Consider the following 17897-nt stretch of genomic DNA (forward strand, 5'->3'; position numbering starts at 1 on the left):
AATGATACTATATTAGTTTGGACGATTTCCGTTGACTGTACGATCGGGAAAAGAAGGCAAAATAAAACTAATATACCTAATATAAAACTAATATAACCTAATAATTTAAAATGAGGTATATCATTATTATAAATAGGTCACATCTAGTAAAAGTTAAATCTGACTCTATTATTAATAATATAAATTCGAAAGTTTATATGGATGGATCGAAGATATCTCAGAAATGGCTCAATGGAACTTGATGAAATTTGTCATAGATGTAGAGCATAGTCTTGAAGAACACACAGGCTATTAATTAAGTTTTATATTAAAACAACGCGTACGGAGTCGCGGGTGACAGCTGATATGTAAATAAAATTCATAGTACATTTTTAAATGTTTATTAAAAGAGATGAATTGTTGATTAATGTTTACATCTGCCAACTCTGATTGTTGCGAGACTGAACATTATTACAAACGCAGTGAACCTTGTATGTTGACTATTGTTGTTAGTTATTAATTACTGTTATTTTCTAGCTCTTCGATTCGTTCCTCAAAATGGTCGGAAGCCGTTGTTGCAAGATCTGCCGGTGATCATCTCGTATCTGAAATTATGTTTGTTGTTTCACAGTTGTTGAACAGACTAACTTTACCTTTATAAAAATACAAAACGGATGAAACCTCATTCATATAAATTGGTTCAACTTTTTTGATTACAGCGTAGGTGACAATAGAATCCACATAACGTAGATTACCTTCTTGACAGTCGAAAATAATAGTTTGTAACCACCGCCAGCCTTACCTTAGTAAGGCTTGTTCGACATAGGTAATTCTAGACAGTGGTCTATAACAGATTTCAAGTTTTTTTTTTATATCATCAAAAGGTGGCCAGCAAGCAAACGGCCACGTCGATTCGCCGAAATGGCGAGATGACCGTTGCCCATAGACATCCGCAAATGTTCTTCTCCGTTCTCAACAGATTCGTTGCCTACCTTCAATCAACGGAGAAGGGGACGCACAGAAAGAGAATATTTTCCCTTCCTATGCGTCCCCTCTTCCGCCAAATCCACTTCCCCTTCCGATCCTTTCCTAATAGGAAAAGAGTGGGAAGGGAAAGAGAACTAAAATTAGGCCTCCGGCACCACACTCATCAGTCAGTAATTTGGTACTAATTCTAGTAAGAATTCATAGTAAAGTTCTATGAGATCATCATCATCATAATCATCTTCTCCCTGGCACTTTCCCACGTACGTGGGGTCGGCACACGAGATTTTATGAACCTTAAAATTTTGGCTTAAGTTTTTACGGCCGGCCGCCTGCCTGTCCCCCACCCTACTTGGGAGGTTTTAAAGTTCTATATGATATTATAAATAAAAACATCACTCACTTTCTGCAATTGACGCATAAGGCGGCGGGGCTGCGTATGTAGCCTATGGGGCAGGACCAGTAACCGCGGAAGCGGAAGGAGCGCCTCTGCCTCCGTGGAACCTCCACTCCTCCTGTCTTCCCCAAGCTCTTCACTCCACTCATCTCCCCTGACCACGGATCTCGGGGCAGCATCCTCGCGCTGGCTACCACCAAGAACACAATAGCTATAACAAGCAATGTTTGATTCATTATGACTACTTTAGTTCTACTGACAATATGACTGGAGCTTCTACTATATTATATACGAAGCAGTGACTCAGTTCGAATACGTCTTTACTGAGTTAAACGTAAACATTGGAAGCACTGATTTAGCTTATACGAGGAAAATTTATAACTCATATTGTAATTAATTAAACGAAATAAGTTGTACGTTTATGCGTGATTACGTGCATACATTACGCATGGAGTTTTTCAGGGATTAATTTAATGCTTTTAAGAAAATATCTAACGGAACTATTTACATGAAAATAGAACCAAAAATGTACCAAGAACTTTACTTGCTCGTTACTTATTTTTACTTATTTCATAGAAGAATTTAAACAGAACAGTCGCAAAATTGCGAAGCTTTTGTTAAGGAAAAAAAAACATGAATACATACATAATTTATAAGATAACACGTGCCTCGACTTAAGTAAGTATTTAAAATTGTTAAGCTATCGTTAAAATAAAATCCTCAAATAGCCTCACTATGTTAGATACCGACTGCAAAAAAGCACACGGCTTCAAATAGCAAATTGTTTATTATTTTTAGCCGACTTCAAAAAGAAGGAGGTTATCAATTCGACTGTATTTTTTTTTTTTTATGTGTGTTACCGCGAAACTCCGCCCCTGGTGGTCCGATTTTGATGAAAAATATTTTAATCGAAAGGAAGTGCTTGCAGGTGGGTCCCATTTTTTTGTTTTTTTTTTTAAATAACTAGAAGACTAGTAGATTTTGAATATAGCTTCAAAATTTGTTGCGAAAATTAGGGACATTTTTGCTTTTAGCGCTTACGTAGGCTAAACTATAGGACCTACATAAAAATGATGTATGGCGAATTGTAGCTGTTTAAATGTGCTAATTATAAGTCCGCGATAGCATATATCTATATTTTATAGTTTTCTCACAATAACCATTTTTTTCTTCAGAAACATCAATAAAATTCATGCCCTATTTCCGACGCTATTATTCGAGTTCAGTATTAACCCTTATGTAAATAAACATGTTCATTATCAAGAGAATTTAATGTAGATTATATTTGCAATTGAAACTATATCATTCTGTCTAATAGTTTAGGAGATATCGTAAGAATAAAATTACGCGGAAACGAAAAATGCTACACGAAAAGCACAATTTTGCTTTCTGGGCTTACGTAGGTCAAACTATATGACTTACATAAAAATGATGTCTGGAGTAATTATAGATCCTTAAATTTGCTAATTAAAAGTCTTCGGTGGCATATATCTATCATCTATGGATGTCTCAGAAAAACCATGTTATTGTGAACAAACTTCGATTAAAATGCACACGAAAAACAGCGTCGTAAGCTTACGGCGCTATTATATTATATTCGATATGAATCCTTATCCAAATAAATATGTTTGATGGCTAGAGTATTAAATGCAGATTACATTGGCCTTTAAACTATGTAATTCTGATCAATAGTTTGGGAGATATTAAATAATTAAAAACTACGCGCATTCGAAAAATGCTACTGCGGCGCGCGGCTGGACAAAATTATAGGAACGCTACGATGTATTAGTTCGTTAATTTTCAATTTGTATACCGATTTTGATAATTATTTCATTGTTTAAAAGATAAGTGGTTATCTGCTGCATTCTAAATTAGTTTTTGAATTGAATTACACACATATCAAATAGGAAAGTCCTTTTCTTGATTTGCCTTATTTATGTCTTTATACGTATTAACGAAATTTGTAATTGAACTTCAAATTCACTAAAAATTGTGAAATAAAACAAAAATTTTAAGAAAAAAAAATAGCCGACTTCAAAAAAAAAACAATCTCAAACAAAATGCACTCAAAAGTAACCTAAAAAACGAATTTCAAACAAAATGCACTCAAAAGTAACATAAAAAAACCAATTTCAAACAAAATGCACTCAAAAGTAACATAAAAAAACCAATTTCAAACAAAATGCACTCAAAAGTAACATAAAAAAACAATTTCAAACAAAATGCACTAAAAAGAAACAAAATAATGTCATGAAAACACTCTAAACTCTAGTAGTTAGTAGTAGGGGCTCAGTTTTCCGCAACTCCACGACAAGCGCGTATTTTGCGTGTCTCTAAACTCTAAAGAAAGTTCTCTTCTTTCTTGTAACATGTCTATATTGTATAATTATTGTTATTTTGGAGTCGGTTTCGGCCTAAGTAGGGACATAAACGTAAGTATGTCTAATACATCTCAAATATAAAATGTCATCTATTTACTTCGGCCGACACCGACTGCGAAATAACAATAATTATACAATATAGACATGTTACAAGAAAGAAGAGAACTTTCTTTAGAGTTTAGAGACACGCAAAATACGCGCTTGTCGTGGAGTTGCGGAAAACTGAGCCCCTACTACTAACTACTAGAGTTTAGAGTGTTTTCATGACATTATTTTGTTTCTTTTTAGTGCATTTTGTTTGAAATTGTTTTTTTATGTTACTTTTGAGTGCATTTTGTTTGAAATTGGTTTTTTTATGTTACTTTTGAGTGCATTTTGTTTGAAATTGGTTTTTTTATGTTACTTTTGAGTGCATTTTGTTTGAAATTCGTTTTTTAGGTTACTTTTGAGTGCATTTTGTTTGAGATTGTTTTATTAATATTTTTCCTCGTTAAATATAATTATATACTTGTCCTGAAGATCGATCAGTGGTCAGTTTATTCCAAATCATACTTAGTATATATCAATTTACAACGTGCACGTAACCTTTGTTGCTTAATTGATTCCTGCAGGCTGCGGACACGTCACAGTTTGCGGTCGGTCTTATATAAAAACTATGCAGTTCATATTCAGTCTTAATAAAATCAATATATTTAAGACTGACTGACAGAAGTTTTGTTTTGTACAAAATGAAGTCGAGAAGATAAAAAAATGTCAAAAGTTAAATAAAAATAATAAGGTCGAATATCACAGAAGTCATGACTATTTTTATGATAATGAACTGAGAGTGTTATTTTTCCAGTCACGAAAGACATTAATATTAGGTCCTTACATATGAAATTGGCGTTTTTCGTACTGGCCACTTTAATCACGAATTTCTCCTCTTTGGTAAGGAATTCCAAATTAAAATTTTTACAGCTATAGACTCATGTATTTGTGGTTCGATGACCGTCATTAATTTGTTTTTTTTCTTCTGTTTTTTTCTGTTTGCGTCACTCTTTTTACAAAATGGAAAACTTAAAATATCGCATTATTTACGAGTACGAGTTCCGCTGTGGCACTAGTGCTGCGGAAACGACTCGAAGGGTGAATGATGTGTATGGCGGTCGTGTTGCAAAAGAAAACACAGTTCGTTTTTGGTTCCAACGTTTTCGTTCTGGAAATTTCGATCTGCAGAACAAGCCCCGTGGACGGCCTGAGACTCAAGTTGATAATGAAGAGTTGAAGGCTATTGTGGAAGCGGATCCATCGCAAACCACGTCCGAGTTAGCTGCAGGCTGCGATGTTAGTGATAAAACTGTTTTAATTCACTAGAAGCAAATTGGGAAGATTAAAAAGCTTGAAAGGTGGGTACCTCACGAATTGACTGAAGCAAACCGGCAAACGCGCGTCGACTGTTGCGTTACATTACTAAACCGGCACAATAATGAAGGTATTTTAAACCGAATCATTACCTGTGATGAAAAATGGGTTCTTTACGATAATCGGAAGCGCTCAGCGCAATGGTTGGATCCTGGCCAGACAGCCAAATCCTGCCCCAAGCGAAAATTAACCCCAAAAAAGTTACTTGTAAGCGTTTGGTGGACTAGTGCCGGTATTGTTCATTACAGTTTTCTCAAATCTGGCCAGACTATTACGGCTGATGTCTATTGTCAGCAATTGCAAACCATGATGGAAAAGCTAGCGGCTAAACAACCTAGGCTGGTCAATCGCTCCACGCCACTGCTGCTTCACGACAACGCTAGACCACACACTGCGCAACAGACGGCTACTAAATTAGAAGAGCTTCAATTGGAAAGTCTAAGACATCCTCCGTACTCCCCGGACCTTGCTCCAACAGATTACCATTTTTTTCGAAATTTGGATAACTTCTTGCAAGGGAAAAAATTCAACTCCGATGGGGCAGTCCAAATCGCCTTCAAAGATTTTATTGATTCCCGTCCGACTGGTTTTTTTAGTAAAGGGATCAATGAACTACCTATGAGATGCCAAAAGTGCATAGAAAATAATGGTTCATACTTTGATTAATTAAATATATTATATTAAAAAATATTCGACTTTTTGTTCCTCCCATACAAAACGCCAATTTCATATGTAAGGACCTAATATTTAACGAAGTTATCTATTTTGTAATAGTAAAAGATTGCTTAGTCGCGGTTCGTGCACAAAAATAGCTTATTTTAGTATACTAACTGATTGTGTACATAACTTTGTACCTAGAAGCAAAATTCGATTCGACATTTAAGAATTTTATAAATTAACTTTTGTCCCCGACTTCGTTTGCGCAGAAATAAAAAAAGGTTGAAAGATATCTCATGTGTTATTCGAGACTAAGACTTAGACATACATAGATACATCCACACAGAAATAAACATGGATTTAATTTAAATATAATACATAAAAACTAAAATATGTCATTAAAAGGTGTCCCTTTAGGCAAGGTTCCGAAGATACTGGCAGCGTTCCCCCTTTGAATAGCTAGACTAATTCTTTGTCCGAGGTAGCTGCCAGCTCTTCGGTCTCCTGTGATGTCGACTAACCTTTTTGCTGTTTCCTTAAAAAGCCTTTTAGCGCTAGGACTCTTGGGTCTCGACACCGAATGGGACAAATTCATATTCGGAGCCTAGACCCCTGTATTTGTTAGCTTTAGCTTTTTCAGCCGCTTCACAAGCCGCACCAGCTCTGTTGTTGGTTCTATGAAGATGGGATGGGGCCAGCGTGTCTGAATAGGTAGCTTTCCATACCAGCACCGACCCATCTTCTATGGAGCCAAACTCATACGGATATGTTTTATTTGTTTAATTGTTTTTTAAATTCAATGTTTTTATAGGAAATAAGATAATAAATTTGTGGGAAAAAAGAAATGTTATTAAAATTTAAAAAATCTTCTAACATTTTACAAAAAATCTTTGGTTTATTGCTGCTATATAAAATTCAATTGTATCAAATTATCTGTGTATCAAATTTCATTTAAATCGGTTCATCGAAACAGACAGACAGACACACAGAGTAACTTGAAGATTTTAATAACGAAATATTACAGTAATTACTGTTACTACTGAGATAGTGTAGCTTCCAAACAGTGACAAGGAAATCGGTTCAGTATTGGGTCCCCCAACAACAATATTTGTTGGGTGCACGAATTGGCCGGGTCGACCGGTGCAATACCACGACCACACAGAAGACAGGCGTCAAGTGGAAGCAATTCCGCGTACAGTCTAATGAGTGTGGTGCCGGAGGCCTAATTTTAGTCCTCTTTCCCTTCCCACCCTTTTCTTATAAGGAAAAGATGGAAAGGGGAAGTGGATTTGTCGGAAGAGGGGACGCATAAGAAGGGGAAATATCTTTCTGTGCGTTCCCCCCCTTCTCCGTTAATTAAAGGTAGGCAACGCATCTGCATTTGCAACGGACGGACTGAGCGTCGGTGGCTCAGGGGTTAAGCACTTGACTTGCAATCTGCAGGTCTTGGATTCGAATCCCGCCATGTACCAATGTGTTTTTCGATTTTCGATTTACATATGTATTTATGTTTGCCATCTTTTGATATAAAAAAATACTTAATTTTATAAGACTCGCGGACGATGTCGCGGGCAACTGCTAGTAGTATGTGATTATTCGGTTTTTTTAACAAGAGATAAGTTTGAATACTAATGATAAGATGTAACACATACATACATATGTTAGCAATAGGTACATACGTCCAGACTACAAACAATGACATAATAAAATACACAATGCATAGTAATGTATAATAATCATATATTTATATGTTAAACCTTCCAAAAATAATATCTATGTACGGATGTAGTGAGGTCATTAATAATTTTCATCAGACTGTGTTAATATTTGTCCGAGTGCAAAAAATTCACAACAGTTTTATTTTACTAAAATGGACGTTATCATTTGTGTATCGTTAATTTCCTTAGAGATATCACAATATTTGTACATAATTTTTCAGTGACATTTAGAAATTTAAACAGCAACAAGATATTTATAATTTCCTCGGTGTAATGGTAAGCTTGAACGCCTCGGATGCCAGGATGAACCTTCTGGGCACGAACCGTACTTCACGCAACGTTTCAGGCGCCCCGGACACTCGGAACGCAGAGAAGAACTTTGCCAAACATGTTTTTGATTGAACTCTAGCAAATCGCATGCCTATAACAAAACAAAAAGTTTAATTTAACCTTCGGTTTTACACAGTATTACATAGGTACTTGGTAGCATAAATTAAATTGTAGACACATACCGATACAATTCCTGGGCCCGGCTCCGAATGGCAGGTAGGCACAGGGATGTCTGTTGCTCGAGTTCTCTGGCGAAAATCTGTCCGGGTCGAACCTCTCCGGGTCGGGGTAGTATCGCTCGTCGCGGTGTATGCCGCCCGCTGATATGAACACCATCTGGCCCTTCTTCACGGTCAACTCGGTGCCGGGGATCCGATAGTCCTGCTGCGCGCGCCGCTGCAGCGGGTCCACGATGGGGTACAGGCGGAGTGTTTCGTCGAATACCTGCTCCATATACTTGAGCTCGTTGAGCGCCTCGAAGGTTACCTTGCCGTCGTGCTTCCTCAATACCTCGTCTACTTCCTGTATGACTCTCTCCTGCATGTCGGGGTTGCGCGCCAGCTCATACATCATGAAGGACATAGTACTAGCGCTGGTCTCATACCCGCCTGCATAGAACACGAATGCCTGAGCGGCGATAATATCGTCCGTCAGCTCCAGAGTGCGCTGCTGTTCCTCCACCGAGCGCTTGGGGCCCTGGATTTCGCTCTGTTGTCGTAGCTCCAGGATGAGGTCCATGAAGTCTCTCCTGTTGGTTGGCTTGCCCTTCCTCTGATTCACCACCGTCGTCACTAGCGTGTCGAAAAACTTTGATAAATCCTTCGGGAAAATATCTATGTTGAGCTTCCTTAGGATCCCCGGGTACATCATGTCCACTTCGTCGATGAATGATGGCGAGAAAATAACGTTGTCGAGCTTCTGCAGCACGTGCATCTTGTCGGCGATAGTATCGAAGTCGAGACCGAACGCGCAAGCGGAGATGGTGGCTACCGTGTAGCGCTGGATAAGCCGGTGCAACTGCGGTTCCTGCCCCTTGTACCGTCCCGCAAGGCTTAAAAGGGTTTCCTTGCGCCCTGGGTCCCTAACTCCCTAATGAGGTGAGAAAAGAAACTCAGGTGGTAACAAAAGATATATATAATATTACCAAGCACTCAGCGGTAGGCACATAAAATTTATAAGGTCGTGGGGTAACGTGCTATCAGTCTCTGCTTCCGCGGCGTTTATTACTCCCCTGCTTTGGCTGATCTACGGTGGCGTCGCCCAGCGACAGATGAGCGGCGGCAGGCCAAGGAACGGCAGGACAGGAGGTGCACGTCGACCGTAGCTGGGTGCTCCCTAGGCAGCTAAGCGGCGGCCGCAGGAATTCGGTAGACGTCGGTGCTGAGGTCGCAACGGCAGGTCAGCTACCGATGTCTGCAGCTGGCAAGCGATAGCTTGCTCGGAGATTGCTAGCTTGATGGTAGCTTGCAGTAAAATTCGTACAGTGCTCCCTAAAACGGGAACAAGTACTTAAATTATATTAGTATTAATGTAGAAAAAAATAACTTTAGAACGCCAACGTTAGCCGGAAACGATCACACCAAGACTAAGACGCCGGTGACCGCTCTTCTCAGGAGATTGCAGGCAAGTCACCCGGCACGTATGCAGCGACCCCGCCGAGCCCGGGTCGCCCCTCTAACCCGCGCAGTCCCCGCGGCGCGTGCGCCGCAGTGCACAGACTATGTGACGTTTTAAATACGTTACAATACCCCCTCTCCGCCCTAAGGATTTTGATTTAATATCAAAATCCTTGAGGTGTGTAGTTTCTCAGAATTAGAAAGCTACACGATCTTTAAATCTTTAATATGCCAGGCACCTAGATTTTTTCCCGACATGTCTTCTAATATGTACACTAAGGGAGAACGCTTCTCCGTTACCCTACACTTAATAAATTTTGGAGCCAGTTTTTTGCTAAAATATTTGTCCTTGTCGCTCAAAATAAAAGTACGTTTATATACGACGTCTCCTACGTTGAACTCGTAATTCTTTCTTCTTAAGTTATATTTTGCCGTATTCTTTAAATGGGCTCGGTATAAAGCCCTCTGTACCTGGTCGAAAACCAATTTAAGCGAACCAAGATTCTCTGCGTAAATATCGCGAGGCAAAAATATAATTTCGTCCCCTAAATCGGAGTCTACATAATGAGAACCACAAACGACTATCTCCCGTCCAAATACTAAAAATGATGGCGTATAACCCGTAGCTTCGTTCACAGAGTTGTTAATTGCAAATTGGACATTGGGTATGAACGTATCCCATGAGCGATGGTCGTTATCCACAAAGGTAGATATACACGTAATTATGGTTCTGTTATAGCGCTCAACGGTGTTTACTTGTGGAGTGTATTTTGGCGTAAAGAATACGTTAGGGATGTTATATTTTCTAAACAAATCGTTGGCTTGGCTACTTATAAACTGGGGGCCATTGTCTAGTAAAATGGTTTGAGGGATACCGTGTATTAAGAAGATTTGTTCTTCCAGAATTTGTGTAATAATTCGTGAGGTAGCTTTTCTAAGTGGAAATATGTGACAAAATTTAGAAAAACAACAAGTTATTACCAAGATAAAACTATTCTGTTTACGAGTTATAGGAAGAGGTCCCATGAGATCGATAGATAACATTTGATATGGTCGAGCACACTGTTTAGGGCGACCCATTTCTCCAAGGATGCCATGGTTCTGGGCCTTATATTGGAGGCAAATTGAACATGAGCCCACGTACTTTAATACATCTCGGTACATGTCGGGCCAAAAATATCTAAGAGCGATCCGTCTGTAAGTTTTGAAAATACCCAAATGACCGGCAATTGGCTTGTTGTGATTCTCAGCTATCACAGCCTCCCTAAGTTCGAGAGGAACAACTTCTTTCCAAGAAAATTCTTTTGTAAGATCGCATTTATTCTTTGAAAGGCGGTAAAGGGTTTCATTTTTCACGAAATAGTTAGGGGAACCTGAAGGTTTAGTTAGGGAATTATTATACATTTTCCTATACCAATCATCCTTAGTTACAGAAAATGATTTGGCCGTTGCAATAGAAGCTACCGGTAAAGCTCTAGATAAAGCGTCAGGTATAATGTTGTCAACGCCACGTCGGTGTTTAATTTCGAAATTAAAAGATGATAAACGTACACCCCAACGAGCTAGTCTACCTGTGGGATTGTTCAAGGAAAGGAACCACTTCAAAGCACTGTGGTCTGTATAGACTGTGAACCTTTTTCCGTTTTCAATATAGCACCGCCAGTGTTCTAGAGCAACTAAAACGGCCAATGTCTCACGCTCCGTGATGCTGTAATTCTTTTCGGCAGCTGTTAGCGATCTGCTCATATACGCAACTGGTCTTTCTATTCCGTTGGTAGCCTGAGTTAGCATCGCTCCAATGCCAAAGTTGCTCGCATCGGTGTGAACCTGAAATGGCTGGTCAAAATCGGGACATGAAAGCACTGGGGCGGAAACAAGACATTCCTTGAGCTTTTTAAATGCCGCATCGGCTTCCTCAGTCCACTGGAAAGGAGGAGCATTTTTTTTGTTTGAAGTTAGCTTATTAAGCGGCCCTGCAATTGTGCTAAAATTAGGAACGAAACGTCGATACCAAGTAGCCGTACCCAAGAATCGTTTCAACTCCTTCCTGCTAGTTGGAGTCGCATAAGTAAGAATGGCTTCAACTTTATCGGGGTCGGTTCGTAACCCGTTCTCATCAACGACATAACCTAAGTACTTGAGCTGACTTCGAAAGAACTCACACTTTTCCAAATTGATGGTTAAGTTCGCTTTACGCAATTTGTCCAACACACGAGATAGCAGAGAGACGTGTTCATCAAAAGTGCTACTAACAATAATAATATCATCTAAATAGGCAAAAATACGATGATCTACATCACCTAGAAGGGCATCGACTAATCGTTGTTGTGTGGCCGGTGCATTTGTTAAACCGAAAGGGGTGACTTTAAATCGAAATGTTCCTCGACCGGGAACGTAAAAGGCTGTCTTGTCTCTATCTTCTTCCGCGATAGGTATTTGCCAGAAAGCCTTGGATAAGTCAAGACTAGTAAGAAAACGGGCATCGCGTAAATTGTCTAGGATTTCAGATATATAAGGCAAGTTGTAAGCGTCCTTCTTAGTAACCGAGTTGAGCTTCCGACTGTCAAGACAAAAACGAGGCTTGCCATTTTTCTTAGTAACCAGAAGAACGGGAGACTGCCAGGCACTCTCACAAGGTTCTACTACGTCTAACGCCAACATTTCATCAACTTGTTCGAGTAGAATCCTCTGCTTTTCTGGAGAAAGTCGGTAATATCTTTGCCTAATAGGAGGCGACTCTCCTGTGTCAATATGGTGTGTTATTACGTGAGTCCGGCCTAAACCTTTATGCTCAAACGAAATTTCTTTAAATTTTTCAATTACGGTATCTGCGACTATCTTTTCATTTATATTTAAATGATTGTAAGAACAAATTAAATGTTTCGATCTATTTTCAGTTAAGTCCATTAGCGGTGTCTCTGTTAAAGTAAGAGAGCCTAAGTACTTCGGACATAACTTGAATGCACGCCAGAAATCTATTCCTAAGATCAGTGACGGTTTGACTTCGGGAACAACAAAAGCCTTAATTATGTGAAATTGGTTCTCGAATGTTACGGGCAAATTAATATAGCCTATACTATTCAACGTTTGTCCGCCTGCCGCAGTAACCAACAACGGCTCGTCAGTTAAAATTTTAAGGCCATGTTGAAGCAAAACCTTGTGAGCGTGATTCCCTATAACAGTGATTACTGATCCCGAATCTAAGAGTCCTGACGCAGTAATGTCATTAATCTTTATGTTAATATACGGACGGGTATCACGAAATGGTTTTTTTTGTAGAATTGTAGCAGCCTTGTAAAAACTAAAAAATCTATGTACTGTTTTTAACCATTCCTTCCAATCATTAATATCAGTTTTCGGTTTATTACAAGATCTACTACAATTCTTCCTAATTAGTTTTTTGAATTCGTATTTCGGTTACAATTTGGGCAGTCGGGCTTCTTGACACCTTTGTTGCCACATTTAAAGCATAAAATTTCAGTGTTTTTGCAATTTCTAAAAGTATGTGAATGGTTACGACATCGAGGACAGTAAGGAACACTATTATTTACGCTTTGATCACTATTATTTATAACGTGTAGATATTTCTTAACATCATGAGAATAATTTTTGTTGTAATTATGAGAATTATCCATATCGTGCTTTTGTTTACTAAAGGAGGGGTTGGGATCCTGTTTGTACGAAAACTCGGGGGCTAACGTATCATGGGATGCCGCTGGTGGTTCTCGAAAATGTGCTAAGCGAGACTGGACGTTCTCGTAGTTTCTGCATAACATTCTTAACTGTTCGATAGATGAGATTTGTGGCGATGACGCTAATATGTTAGCATAGCAAGGACGTATGTTATGCAAGATAATCTCTAGCTTATCTTCGGCTGTAAGAGGTTTCGTTAAGCGTGAAAACATGCCCGACAGAATTGACAAGTATATCGAAATATTTTCTGTTTTCCCCTGGGTTCTAGAACGAATCTCCGCTAATAAACGATAATCGTAATCAGCCTTATCGAAGTCTTGTTTTAAGAGTACGGTTAATTCATCCCAGGTAGATACTTGTTCCTTTACGCTTCTGAACCAATGCAACGCGTCCCCTACGAAAATTTCAGTTCCGAAAGCTAACAACTTTGACCCTGGGATATCGCGTGCTCCACTAAATTCGTGTGCCTGCTGAATAAATGAACGTACGCAGGATTTACCGTCATATTTCAATTTACTAAGTTCGTTTGAAATTTTGCTGCCGCCTTCACACGTTACCGTAACATTTACTGGTAAAGTCGAAGGTCTGCCTGGTTCCTCAGAAAGATCGACATTCTTGGTTTTAAGAGTTAATAATTTGTCGTACGCTTGTCTAAACAAAACATGACACTTTGCATGCTGGTCGGCGAGCGCGTCGCTAACGTCAATCCGGCCTAGCCTATGGTAGACGTGATGTAGGTTATTCTCAGTTTTGGCCAAAAAATAATTATCTTTAGAACCTTCAGAGAGATTTGAAATAATCCTTTCTAAAATTTCCACACAGCAATTCAAATCACGTGGAGGATCCAAATGCGAAACAAGAATATTCTCGGATGGATATAATTGAGATAATTTACTAATCTGCTTCCGTAAATCCGCAACCGTGTTGGCGGGTATTTCGTTTCTTATAGCCACCTCGTATTCAAGTTCGCTCTTATTCAGAGCAGAAAAGTTAATTGGATAAACCATATTAATCGAGATACTAAAATATTAAAAAAAAAAATAACCGGAAGTAGGTAGTTGTAAATGGCACAAAAAATAAAGAAGAAAAGAAAAGGAAAAAAAATCGGAAGATGAAATTAAGTTAAAAAAAAAAAAATAATAAAAAATAAATACTCCGTTCTCTTACACTAAATTAATGTAACGCTCTGGTTTTTTAATAAAGATAAAAAATACAACAAAATTATAAAAGCAAAAAAAAAAAAAAAAATATTAAATTGCAACTAGTGTGAACGCAGCCTTATATTCAATTACGCTTACGCGCGGTAAGATAACGGCGCGCAAGACAAAAACATTTGTCGGTACCTCGAAAATAACAATGTAAACGTAATTCAAAAACAGTAACGGAAAATAAAATAAAACAACGGAAATTCAAAAAAAAAAAAAAAATCACATATAAAATACCTTAGTTTAAAGGTTTTGTTTATTTGCACAATAAAAAAAATGACGAATTACTACTTTCACCCTAGTTGCTGCAAACCAAAAAAAAATAAAAAGCGTTTTACAAAATCACACATCGCAAAACTAACTACTAACAGCGAAAGCAGAAACAGATTAACCCACGACGAGGGCGCCAATGTACCGTCCCGCAAGGCTTAAAAGGGTTTCCTTGCGCCCTGGGTCCCTAACTCCCTAATGAGGTGAGAAAAGAAACTCAGGTGGTAACAAAAGATATATATAATATTACCAAGCACTCAGCGGTAGGCACATAAAATTTATAAGGTCGTGGGGTAACGTGCTATCAGTCTCTGCTTCCGCGGCGTTTATTACTCCCCTGCTTTGGCTGATCTACGGTGGCGTCGCCCAGCGACAGATGAGCGGCGGCAGGCCAAGGAACGGCAGGACAGGAGGTGCACGTCGACCGTAGCTGGGTGCTCCCTAGGCAGCTAAGCGGCGGCCGCAGGAATTCGGTAGACGTCGGTGCTGAGGTCGCAACGGCAGGTCAGCTACCGATGTCTGCAGCTGGCAAGCGATAGCTTGCTCGGAGATTGCTAGCTTGATGGTAGCTTGCAGTAAAATTCGTACAGTGCTCCCTAAAACGGGAACAAGTACTTAAATTATATTAGTATTAATGTAGAAAAAAATAACTTTAGAACGCCAACGTTAGCCGGAAACGATCACACCAAGACTAAGACGCCGGTGACCGCTCTTCTCAGGAGATTGCAGGCAAGTCACCCGGCACGTATGCAGCGACCCCGCCGAGCCCGGGTCGCCCCTCTAACCCGCGCAGTCCCCGCGGCGCGTGCGCCGCAGTGCACAGACTATGTGACGTTTTAAATACGTTACACCCTCGGCGCACAGCTGCCGAACGTACTCCACGAATCTGTCCCCACTCTGCTCCATCAGGTACACCATGTTCTTGAGCTTGGTAGAGGTAAAGATGGGTGTGAAGCGGTTGCGCAGAACACGCCATATGTCGGTGTCTGCGTGGAACAGGTTGTTGCTGAGGCCGCGCTCGCTGAAGGATACGCCGCGGTCCGAGAAGCAGTCAAAGTCCTTGATGAGGATGGCCTTTGCGATATCGAGGTCCCGCACGAGCAGACAGGGCGTCGTCATCCGGTACATGCCGACTATTTTTTCGTTGGGGAACTGCCTGTAGATGTCACGGAAGACGACTGCGATGTTCTGTCTCCGCAGCGCGGCGGCCTGCAGGTTGCCGAACAGTGCAACTGGACGCGGTCCGTTAACATGGCGCTGCTTCCAATAGCTGAAGTTCCTCGTCACATAGAGGTAGAACAGGTAGCAGGCGGTAGCCACCAGCGCCACGTACGTATACATCATGGCTGCTCCGTCCCGGACTCTGTGCAACTGAGCTGCATTATCAATAAAACAGGTTATATATAGCCGAATTGTGATTATTCACAATGACTTTAGTTTTATCAGATACGTGTTCTGTTTTTTCTATATAGTCGCATATTACGATATGAGACGTGATTTAGGATCGTAATTTTGGCCAATTATAAAAGTCATGCTAACACGTTTGCTCACAACACAAGCGGTACTCACAATGAGTCTGGCGTCTCACATATTATTAACTATTATCTCAATATTTTACACGTTAAGTGAAGCGATGTTTTTGTAACAATTTGTAGATATTATTTAGAGGTTAGATAATTATACTTTGTTCTACTACAGCACAATTATTTTTCACAAAAACATCAAACGGAGGCCTTATTGTTCCAAATTATGTTAACAATTTCTGCTTTTTATTCTGACTTACAAATAGGGTAATGTTTTTTGCGCGTATGTAAGTTTGTTTTTTTATCTATCTGTCGGCCTAGAGCCTAAACAACAGGCTTTTTTTTATTTTACCTCCAGAGGTGTAAAAATGGGGGTATAAGTTTGTAACTACAAATATTTTTCATAGCATAGAAGACACAAGACCTAGAAACTTAATAGTTTACAAGTTGGTTTCTTTTACTACGAGTATGTAGTCAAGCACTATAAAAGACTTATTCGAAATGAATTTTCTAAAGATTAGGTTAAATGAGAGTCCAAATTTGTATGGGGAGATGTTATTTCTTAAGCAGAATTACTTATAAATTAACAAAAAAAACTTTTCAGAACAGATAATTAACTGACTGAGCTAGTTTTCAAATTTGACGTCTAAAGGTCTAAAAATATTTCTGAATAAAAATATTTTCATAGCATAGATATCTAGAGATTTTACAAGTATATTAAGCATAGAACAGAGATGTCAAACTCAATTTTGTAGAGGACCATATATTAAATTCAAATTCGTATGTGGGCCAGATTAAAAAAAAAATGAACTGAATTATTATAACATTTTATTTATTAAATAAGAAGCAAATGAAGTTTAAAAGCTTTAAAAACATAACTCTTCTTTCTGTGACACGCTGCGATCGCGGGCCGTATCTTTGACAAGACTTCCTTAACAGGTTTCCATAACTACGTAGAAGAGCACTGTAAAAATTGTTGATGTAATTCATTCCCTAAACATCCAAAGTGGGAGGGTGAAAATTTGTATGGAGAGATGTTATTTCTTTGGCGGAATTACTTTAAAATTTACATTAATACTATTCAAGCAGATAACTAAGTGGTTTATGCTTTAATCATTATTTTTATTGAAAATGTTTTGAAAGCACTAATTGACATACTCCTAATGTTTATTTATTTAACGATAGATGGCAGCATTGCCTCTTCAGAACGGGAGATGGCTGAACTCATCCATAGAGTTGAGCGCGCAAGTGAAATGGTTGGTCTTTCCATAAATAGGTCCAAGACGAAAATTATGGTGGTTGATAGAGCTGGTCTGGTTGTACGAACAGGAGAACTCTCAGGTCTGGAGTTCGTAAACGAATTCGTGTACCTAGGGTCTTTGATAAGTAACAAGGGCGGATGCGATGGGGAAATTCGAAGACGTACACAGATGGCTAAAGCAGCAATGAGCAAGCTGACCCGGATATGGCAAAACAGAAATGTGTCAAACGCCACTAAAACCAGGCTAGTGCGTGCTTTAGTCTTCTCTATATTTTTGTACGGATCAGAATCATGGTCAATTCGAGCAGCCGACCGAAAGAAAATCGATGCTTTTGAAATGTGGTGTTGGCGGAGAATGTTGCGCATACCATGGACAGCAAAAAGAACCAACAAATCCATTCTCCGTCAACTAAAGATTAGCACTCGCCTATCCACTACCTGCTACCGGCGAGTCCTCAGTTACTTTGGTCATATTGCCCGGA

At 39.3% G+C, this 17897-nt stretch overlaps 2 protein-coding genes across 2 annotated transcripts; both read right to left on the reverse strand.

Moving 5' to 3' along the window:
- Nucleotides 1–392: 392 nt before the first annotated feature.
- LOC106711054 lies at nt 393–1635 on the reverse strand. The gene is made up of 2 exons (XM_014503272.2): nt 1367–1635; nt 393–584 (listed from the first exon to the last, which is right to left on the reverse strand). Exons 1-2 carry the CDS (start codon nt 1594–1596, stop codon nt 533–535), a joined length of 282 nt encoding a protein of 93 aa, XP_014358758.1. The 5' UTR covers nt 1597–1635; the 3' UTR covers nt 393–532.
- A 5927-nt stretch (nt 1636–7562) lies between these two features.
- LOC106711067 (cytochrome P450 6B5) lies at nt 7563–16187 on the reverse strand. Its single transcript, XM_045684814.1, has 3 exons — nt 15483–16187; nt 8030–8878; nt 7563–7938 (listed from the first exon to the last, which is right to left on the reverse strand). The coding sequence occupies exons 1-3, from the start codon at nt 15973–15975 to the stop codon at nt 7772–7774; spliced, it is 1509 nt and encodes a 502-aa protein (XP_045540770.1). The 5' UTR covers nt 15976–16187; the 3' UTR covers nt 7563–7771.
- Between the last annotated feature and the right edge of the window lie 1710 nt (nt 16188–17897).

The sequence above is a fragment of the Papilio machaon genome, chromosome 27, assembly GCF_912999745.1.
Source record: "Papilio machaon chromosome 27, ilPapMach1.1, whole genome shotgun sequence".
NCBI classification, from domain to species: Eukaryota; Metazoa; Arthropoda; class Insecta; order Lepidoptera; family Papilionidae; genus Papilio; species Papilio machaon.